Source organism: Hemiscyllium ocellatum, chromosome 20, assembly GCF_020745735.1.
Source record: "Hemiscyllium ocellatum isolate sHemOce1 chromosome 20, sHemOce1.pat.X.cur, whole genome shotgun sequence".
NCBI classification, from domain to species: domain Eukaryota; kingdom Metazoa; phylum Chordata; class Chondrichthyes; order Orectolobiformes; family Hemiscylliidae; genus Hemiscyllium; species Hemiscyllium ocellatum.
In genome coordinates this window covers 41,174,838-41,184,900 of record NC_083420.1, presented here as the reverse complement: position 1 = coordinate 41,184,900, position 10,063 = coordinate 41,174,838, and the positions used below count along the sequence as shown (strand labels likewise).

At 44.6% G+C, this 10,063-nt stretch overlaps 1 protein-coding gene across 3 annotated transcripts in view; it reads right to left on the bottom strand.

The window, feature by feature from the left end:
• Positions 1 to 7,388: 7,388 nt before the first annotated feature.
• gaa2 (alpha glucosidase 2) overlaps positions 7,389 to 10,063 on the bottom strand; it is a 77,405-nt gene continuing 74,730 nt past the window's right edge. For all 3 annotated transcript variants that reach the window (XM_060840784.1, XM_060840782.1, XM_060840783.1), the window contains exon 20: positions 7,389 to 9,516. In XM_060840784.1, coding sequence (XP_060696767.1) covers positions 9,454 to 9,516 — 63 coding nt within the window. In that variant the 3' untranslated portion in view covers positions 7,389 to 9,453. The remainder of the gene's footprint in view (positions 9,517 to 10,063) is intronic.

Below are 10,063 nucleotides of genomic sequence, written 5' to 3'. Positions count from 1 at the left end.
TACCCTATCTCCATTGCTCTCTCAGGGAGAAAATTCCACAAACTAACAACCCTTAAAGAGAAACAAATCTTTGTATTGAACAGGAGACCTTTGTGTTCCTTAGTTCCAGAGCCCTCACAAGGGGAAGCGTCCTTTCAGAATTCACCCAGTCAATATCCTTCCCCTCCCCCAAAAAAGATTTAATATGATTCAATAAGGTCACCTTTCATTCTTCCAAATTCCAATCATTGTAGAGGCAAACTGTCCAACAACAATCCCTTTATCACAGAAATCAATTAAGTGAATCTTGTCTGTCCTTCTTCCAATGCAATCATACCTTTTACATATGGGAGCTAAAACTACACACTATTCCAGATGTAGTCTCACCAAAACCCTATATTACTGTAGCAAAATATCCCTATTTTTATATTTCATACTCCTTACAATAAATGGTAATGTTCAATTTACTTTCTTAATCACTAGCTGTACCTGTATATTAACTTTCTAATGATTCAATTACCAGAATCCTTCTGTAGCACAGAGTATTGTAGACTGTCCCATTTAAATAATACAATTGTTGTGGGGAAAATCACCAGTCTCAGAGTCAGTGTCGGGGTTCAATGACAGAGTTTATTGTACAAGGAAATACCAGAGCTCCGGGGAGAGAAACACACCAACAGCACGGAGGTCAGCTGCAAGTCTTTTCTCAGCCCAGAGCACATGTCAAGATACTTTTATACATTTTGTGAAATAATAGGTCAGTAATGAGGTTATTGTCTCCGTAACATGCTTTGTTTATTGTAATCATTACAGAATTGTTAATAGTTTTGGTCATTGTCAGTTTCAACGCAGCCCTTGTTAATTTCAGTGTGATTAGATTAGATTACTTACAGTAGTGGAAACAGGCCCTTCGGCCCAACAAGTCCACACCAATCCGCCGAAGCGCAACCCACCCATACCCCTACATTTACCCATTACTTAACACTACGGGCAATCTAGCATGGCCAATTCACCTGGCCCACACATCTTTGGACTGTGAGAGGAAACCGGAGCACCCGGAGGAAACCCACGCAGACACGGGGAGAATGTGCAAACTCCACACAGTCTGTCGCCTGAGTCGGGAATTGAACCCAGATCTCTGGCACTGTGAGGCAGCAGTGCTAACCACTGTGCCACCGTGCCGCCCAGGGTGTGGTTGTTGTTAGTTTCAGTGCAGACATTGTCAGTTTCAATGTCTGTGCGGAAATCCATTGCTGTAGTAATGGGTGTTAATTGCTCTTCCTGAGAAGGGTGATTACCGCAGCCCTGGCTATTATCACTCTGTATTGAGTCGGTATCAACTGTTAGCATTTCTATCAAGGTGTTGGCAGGACCCAGACACTTCAGCAGGCAGTATACACTGCCCGTGTATTCTCTCCCCCACCCATCTTAAACTAATCAACTAGGTTGTGAGTGCATTGTGCTGATGTTCTGGTGGGCCCAGGCAGTGTCTGTGTTTGCTCTGCTGTCTCTCTCTCTCCATTTTGTGGTCTGGCAGCCATCTTGTGTGTCAAGTGGCCCCCAACTTATGGCTCAGCAGCCAGCTTGTGTGTCCATGTGCCTTGTGTCACCCTGCCCTGTACCAATTCCCAATTCACTCCCTACTTTGTGATCAAGAAGGCGACTTCAAAGATCTCCTGCAGATGATCCAATTTATATGTACAGGTAGGTCATCTCTAGAAGTCCTCCTCCTGAGGGATATCATGGAATGTCAATTTCGTTGGGGGCTCTTCTGTGACGACACTCACTGCTAGTACAGTTCTCATCAGTCGTGCCTTACAGCAGAGCTTTAAACACCCAGGGCCCACACAGAATACCAGCATGAGTGCAATGAGAAGAACTACTCCGTGTGCCAATTTGGGTCTCCAAGATTTACCTATCAACCAATTTAGCCAGCTGTCGGTAATTGTGGCTCCCTGTTGAAAACTATCTAGCTGGTCTTGGAAATTCTTGATGGCTTCTGTAATGTTATAAGAGGCATCAATAATATGGGTGATGCAATTGACACCAATAATTGTACAAACGCCCCCTTGTTGTGCTAATTGATAATCCACCGCATAACATGTCTGCTGTGTGTAGAGTCTGAGTTCAGCCAGCTCTGTATTAATTGTTTCCAGAGCTTTTGAGGTATTATTGCCTAAGATAGTCAGACCACATGCAAGGTAATTTTGCTTTTTAAAACTGATAACCCCTGATGCGATCCCCCAAAGATAGAGATCCCAAGAATTCGTACCCCAATGATGATCCCAAAGTGGTGGGGACCTGCCAGTCAGCACAGAACTCCTGACTGCTGGAGCGGGTCACTATCCTTCTCTGAACGTGTACCCCACAGGGGCATGGTACAGTAAGGGGTGCAGTTGTCCCTACTGCAAACAGGTTTAGGAGGTCTGGGCTGTCTGTCGCAAAAGTCCCCTTAAATAGAAAAACAAATCCCTTCACTGCTTGGAAACATACATTGTCTTGTTCTTCCATCCGTCTGTCCATCCATGTCACCCCTGATCCACCGAGTGCCCCCCAGAGCTGACATGGGTGCCATTGCACTGACCACATATGAATTGTCTGCCCGCGGTCATATTCAAGCATGCCTGCTTGCTGCAGGTGCAGGTAAACTGTCCCCTGATCACTGTACGGAGCTGGTAAGTGCACTGAGTCTGGTCGCATGAGTCATTTTTGGGAACCAAAGCATAAATACATCGCTATCCCTGCCCTGTGAAACAGAGTGGGTAATTACTGTATTTTAAATTGGTCATCCTTTCCCTACGCTGAGGACCCCAGCCCCATGGGCCAGTGGTCCTGCCCAGCTGCACACATCTACCCTGGAGCCCGTTTGTATTTTCTTATCTGCCCCTTACACGGTGCTCCCGAGGTGTCCACTGTATACAGGTCGTGAGGGGTCCACACCGGGGTGGTCACAAAAAGGGACTCCACTGATCGTGCCAATGAGAAGCAGACAGTTCGGTTCCATGCAAACTTAGGTGGATTTTATGCAAGAGGCTTTCTTCAAATACTGACATGCTCTCAACAGTCACGACACTTAAACATAGTGAAATACATGCAGGTATATACATTTTGAAGTTGAAATAAAGTTATCGGTCTAAGTCTTTGTTTTCATCAGGAGGTGCAGTCGTGCTGTATGGTTTATTTTGTTATGTTTTCGGTACTCCCCCCGGGATGACCGTCTTGTCCACCGTTCCTGTCTGCACCTGAGGAATGATCAATGACATTAGTTTGGTCACAGGAGTCTTTGAGGGGTTTGAGTTGGGTCCAGTGCTTCCATGTGCCTTTCCCTTTAATATCTCTGCAGGCCCAGGTGTCCCCACTTATTACCATGTCATGTGGTCCATTCCATTTTGGGGCAAAGCCTGGTTTGTCGGGCAGTACCCGCATTAGGGTGTGGATTCCTGCTGCTGGGATCTCAGGGAAGATTTCCAATTCCCCTGCCTTGTCCTTTTTGTCCTGTTTATCAATCACAGACTTCTGCATCACTTTCAATTGGGCGCTTAATTCTATCACATATCGCCGAATTTTGTCTTTTAGTGGACCCACGTTGGTGCCACCTGTGATTATTGTCTCTGGTAATTGCATTGCTCGGCCGGTCATTAATTCAGATGGTGTTAGCCTGGTTGCCTGATTTGTGGTGGCTCTTAATTTCATTAGTATGGCTGGCAGCACCTCAGCCCATGCTCTGCCTGAGGTTTGCATAGCCTTATTGTTGAGCGTACTATTCTTTCTCTCTACCATCCCTGAGCTCTGGGGGTGATAAGGAAAGTGAAATTTTTGTCTAATGCCGACCACAGTCCAAAGATGTGCAGGTCAGGTGAATTGGCCATGCTAAATTGCCCATAGTGTTAGGTCCATTAATCAGAGGGAAATGGGTCTGAGTGGTTTCCTCTTTGAAGGGTAAGTGTGGACTGGTTGGGCCGAAGGGCCTGTTTCCACACTGTAGGGAATCTAATCTAATCTAATCATCTAATCTAATTGTAAGACAGTCTTCATGACCTTGCCTGTAAAATGTGTCCCTTGGTCGGAGTTGATCTGAAGGGGTACCCCCATTCGGAGATGACCTCCTCCACTAATATTCTGGCTACAGTGGTCGCAGTGGAGCTTTTGGTCGGGAATGCTTCTACCTATTGGATGAATTGGTCTATGATGACCAGGCAGTATGTTTTCCCATGGGAGGGTGGTAGTGGTCCTATCTGAAGGTGTTCCAGGGTTCCCTAGGTCTGGGCTGGTGTCCCATCCTAACCTTTATGGGTCTCCCTGGGTTATGTTGTGCGCATGGTTGGCCACGTCTCTTCCTATTACCTTCCAACATCACTCTCTTCCTCGGCTTGCTATCATGGTCTCTCTGCCTGTATGGGAGAGCCCCTGGGCCAGTTCAAACAATGTGTTCTGTATACATGCTGGTGCTACCACCTTGTCTGTTCACCTTCAGACACCATCCTCCCCTTTGAATACCCTCGCAGTTCACATTGCTCTCTCTCTCCCCCTGCGGGGTGTCCTCCTGTAGCTGCTGAGTTTGGATAGCGTCTTTTGCTAGTTCAATAATGGCTATTGCAACCTCATCAATGGCTTCTTGTTCTAGTGCTTTCTGAGCTGCTCGGTCTGCTGCCTGGTTTCCCTTGAATTTGGACTCTCTTTTGCTGGCTCCTTTTGATGGGCTTTTATTTTTATTACTGCAGCCTCTTTTGGCTGTTCACTGGCTCGCAATAGTGCCTGAATTCTTAATTGGTGTCTGTTAGGATTTCCTCCCGCAGTGGTGAACCCTCTTCTACCCCATGCCACCATGTAGTCATGGACTACCCCGAAGGCATATTGACTGTCTGTAAGTGTGTGTGTGTGTGTGTGTATGTTCATAATTTTTTCCTTTTGCTAGTTTCAGTGCTTTGGTGAGTACTACCAACTCTGCTACCTTTAAGGAGTGACTTCCATCAATTCCCCCCAGACATAACTGTTTCTAACTTATCATTTACCACAGCCCATCCTGTTCGGGGGTGACCCTGCTACGTATTTTCATGACCTGTCCACAAAGAAGGTCTCCCCGGCTGTGTCTAAGGGGATATGTTTTACTCTCCCCCCTACCCTCATCCCCATCTATATCCCCACAGTTATGTGGTTCCTGTGTCTGGAATTCCCTCAGCTGGGTTTCTCCCAAAACCCTAACTATTAGCATGTACTGACTTGGGGGTAAAAGAACTGCCTCCCACTTTGCCCTTCTCATATTGGAGACGGCCCTCAGTTTCCCTGTGTTTAGCATTCCCTGCCATTACTATCGTCTCGCTAACCCTAACAGCCCATGCAGCTCAGTCCAAGGCTGCTATGCACCTGGACAACCCGGTGACTACTGTCCCTTCTGTAGTTGAGTAGTACCCTATGGGCCTTCTCCTGCTACTGTGGTCTTGGGTGACCACTGTGGAGTAAAATCCTCCCTCATTATTACAGTAGATATGAAAAGTTTTGCTGGGATCTGGCAGTCCGAGCCCGGGGGCCGATATGAGTTGAGTTTTAAGCTGACTGTATGCCTCCTCCTGTTCCGGCCCCCAGGTTACAGGTTCCAAGGCAGACTTGCCACCTTTGATTAGTCTCTGGATCGTTTCAGCCAATTTTGTGAACTCGGGTATAAAGTTCCGACTATAGTTGAATAGCCCCATGACCTTTTTGACCCCCTGATAATGGCAGGTCATGGCATCAGTTGGATCGCCTTCTTGTGGTCATTGGGCATTTCTTTGAGTCCCTGGGATATGAGGTTCCCAGGTATAAGACTTGTGTTTCGTCAATTTGTACCTTTGTTGGGCTAACTTTCAACCCTGCAGTTGCCAATTCCTGCAATACTCAACATAAAGCTTCCTGGTGTCCTGACCTGGACTCTGAGGCAATTAGCTTATCATCTACATACTGGAGGGCAGTGCTGCTCTCTGGTAAATCTACTCTCTTCAGAATGTCGCTCATCACCTTGTGAGAAATAGTGGGACTTTTGTGGAACCCTTGTGGCAGGCGAGTCCACGTGTACTGCCTGTCCCTTACTGTAAAAGCTAATTTATTCTGGTACTCAGACACATTGGCTATGTCTAAAAATCTTGTGCTCAGGGGCCAAGCCGTTTAAAATGGTGGAGGGATCTGCTACAATGGGGTGCAATTTGGGGATAACCTTATTTACTCCTGTATAATCAACAGTGAGCCTGGAGCTCCCATCAGGCTTTAGTACTGGCCACGTTGAGGAATTAGTTGTACTTGTGTTTTTTTTAAGAGATGTTCAGCATGGAGACAGACCAAGAGGCTCAGCAATCACTTCTCTAGTTTCCCACAAAATTCTCAGGTACACCTGATCAGGTCCTGGGGATTCATCCACCTTTACCTGTTTCAAGACATCCAACATGGTTGCCTTCAGGATTCGCTGTTTCACTAGATTCCCCCTTTCACTATCTTTACAACTGTTTTTCCTGCTTCGGGTTTTATTGGGTAATGCCGGTGGGGCTTATTCTCTGGTCCAGGAACCCTTATTGGGTCCATATTAACTAGACCTGTATCTAACTTTGTTTCTGCCCATGCCCCGGGGACGGAGGCACAGATGGCTCTGAATCCCCCCTTTTCGAGGTTCCAATCCCTACTGGTGACGGTAGCCACTTTAATAGTTTCAAGGTAACTTGTAAGTTTCCCAATCACAGCCTTTCGACCGTACTGTCTGGGCCAAATCAATTTCCCTTTTGCACAATTGATTAGAACATTATATTCTTTCATGAGATCATTGCCCATTATGGTGCCGTTGTTATTTTGGCGTACATAGAATCTCATGGGTATATATGTTGTTTATTTCTACGAGTGTAGTTTTGCTTTGGTAAGCTGGTGTTTTATCCCCTCCTAACTCCAGTTAAGTGAATCATTTTATTTGTGTGGGGTAAAGCTAAGTTTATGATGGATACAGCTGCTCCTGTCTCTACTATAATTTCACATTTCCTCCCTCCTATTACTGCGGGCACATAAATTCTGCTCTCTCCCTTACCCTCACGAATAGGGCAGCTGGTTATCAGCTCTGCTGACTTCGGGATTCCCGTGGTTCCGCGGTGTTTGGGGGTGCCCCGTGCTTTCCCTAGCACACTACTTGTATGTGTCCTGTTCTGTTGCAGTGGCTGCAATATTTTACATTGTTCCCTGCTCTAACTCTTGTATTCTGTCCTCCAGCTCTTTAACTTGTTTCTGGTCCTTTCTCCACCTACTCATGGAGGCCTTCTTTTAGGCCTGCTAATTGGTACACAAACGGTAATAAGAACCCTGCTTGCAGCGCCTATTGTTGTGGGGAAAATCACCAGCCTGAGAGTCAGAGTCGGGGTTTAATGACAGAGTTTATTGTACAAGGAAATACAGGATCTCTGAGAGAAAGACACCAACAGCACAGTGGTCAGCTGCGAGTCTTCTCTCAGCACGGAGCACATGTCAAGATACTTTTATACATTTTGTGATATAATAGGTGAGTGATGAGGTTATTGTCTCTGTAACATAGTTTGTTTATTGTAAACATTGCAGAATCGTTGATAGCTTCACTGCAGTCATTGTCAGTTCCAGCGCAGCCTTTGTTAATTTCAGTGCGGTCGTTGTCAGTTTCAGTGCAGATATTGTCAGTTTCAATGTCTGCGCTGAAGTCCATTGCTGTAGTAATGAGCGCTAATCGCCCTTCCTGAGAACGGCAATTACTGCAGCCCTGGCTTTTATCATCCATATATTGAGTCTGTATCAAACTGTTAGCATTTCTATCAAAGGTGTTGGCTGGACCCAGATACTTCAGCAGGCAGTATATGCTACACATGTGTATTCTCTTCCCCACCTGCCTTAATCAACTAGGTTGTGAGTGCATTGTGCTGGCATTCTGGTGGCTCCAGGCAGTATCTGTGTTTGCTGTCTCTCTCCATTTTGTGGTCCATTGCCATCTTGTGTATCCGTGAGCCTAATGTCACCCTGTCCCATGCCATCTCCCACTTCACAATGATTTCTTCTTCAAGTTAAAGTGGACAAGTTCAAATATTCTGATATTGTACTCCCCTTGCCTAATGTTTGCCCTCTCACCTGATCCAACTATATCAATTTGCATTCTTCTTAGGTTTCTTCACAACTTGCTCCTCTGTCTTTGTGTCATCAGCAAATTTCTTAATCATACTTTTAGTGCCATCATTCAAGTTATTGACATAAATGGTAAACAGCTGAGACTCCAGCATGAATTCCTTTGGCACACTGACTGTTACACCTAAAAATCTTCTAAACTAATATAACAAGCCTTGACTCCACAAGCTCTTCTTTTGCATTGCAACTTTCAATGTGGCACCTTGTCAAATGCCTTCTGGAAACCTAAGTTGATCACATCTATAGGTCTTTTAAGAGCTATGATTCCCCTGATCTCTCTTCCTCTATCCTTTCAGTACAGCCCTGAACATTTTCTCCCTTCAAGTAGTTAACCAACCCCCTTTGGAAAGCTTTGAAACTGTTTCCATCACTCTTTCACCATAACACTTCATCTTGTATAGTTCCATTGAGTTCACAGGGTAAAAAAGGAGTCAAATCAAAATGACTTAGTGTATCCACATCAAACCTTTATTTCGCTTATTTTAAAATACAAGAGATCTTTCCCTATTTGATCAAGTGTTTACACTACTTGTTTTAGCAAGTAAGTGAGCACAGCTAAAGGGCAGGGATTGAACTGATTAGTAGTAGATTAGTAGTTCTGTTGAAAAGTGATATGTTGTCAAAGCTTTTCAACTTGTGCTCATCAGAGTGAACAATAATCACTAATGCATTCTCCATGTCAGTACCTCAACTCATCAAATCTGACCAATCAATATGCTTTCTTCATGCAATATAATTTGTTGCTTCTTTTGAAATTTGACTTTTATCCATATGTCCTGATGAATGGAAGACAAAGAGATTTCATTTATTCTCGTTTACACAACAGGCTACCGTGGAAGGCCTTATTTTACACATCAACACCAGAATCACCTCAATATCAACTTTGCCAAGCAATACAGAGTTAAATTGAACATAATTTGATGGGGAAAGGGAAATAAGGAAGTAAAGTGAAATGAAGGAGCGAAGAAAAGAACCAGAATCTGAAAACCACAGATTCCGGAAAGACACCAGAGATCAGATAACATGAGTAAAACATTCAAAGTAGATTTTCAAAACTCACTGGCTGTAGGACATCCTTATTTAATTAAAGACTCAACCTGAATGGAAATTATGTTTGAGTATGTTTGCATAGAGCTGCTTTGGAAGAATGGGCCTCTTTCAAAAAAGGTGCACACCCAAAAGCCCACCCTTGTTTTCTGTTGTCAGCTGTTAACTGGTCTGCTGTATATTTCCAGAAGGTTTGTATTGCTTCATACAGGAGGCAAGCACAGGCCTGGTCTGCCTAGCAGGATGTCTGCTCACTCTGAAGTTTTCTCCAAGGTGTTATGACCATGAGATGTGGAACTCTTTCTCAAGGGGGAGATGGAGATTGTCAACTGTCAGAACCTGCAAGGAAATAGGCACCATAAAATATTCATTCAAAATAGTGATCTTTCACACATCATTTAGTCAATAAACTTTCTGTTGTTCCAAAGAATGATGAATACAAAGACAGTAAGTGAATGTTACATCAGCACCAGTCAAAATATAGTGCCTGACATGAATGATATGTCCCAAAATACCTCACAGGAACCTTATCTGACCAAAGTTGACAAGGATCTCAAGCAGGAACCATTAGAACAGGGGATCACAGACCTAGCCACATAAGTTTTTAAAAATAGCTTGAAGGGGAGGGAGAGGGAAAGATAAACAGGCAAACATGTTCAGGGAGATATTTCCAGAGCTAGACTTAGACCATGAGAGGAGTGGACATCAACAATAGGGACAATGGAAGGGACAAGACACAGGAGGCTAGAGTTGGAAATATGCAGATTGTTGAAGGATTATGGAGAGATACAGGGTGACAGAGATGAGGTGCCAGAGAAAAAGATAGTGATAGGAAAAGTGGGGCTAGCAGATGTGTATCAGAGGCAAGAGATCAACATAGATGAAG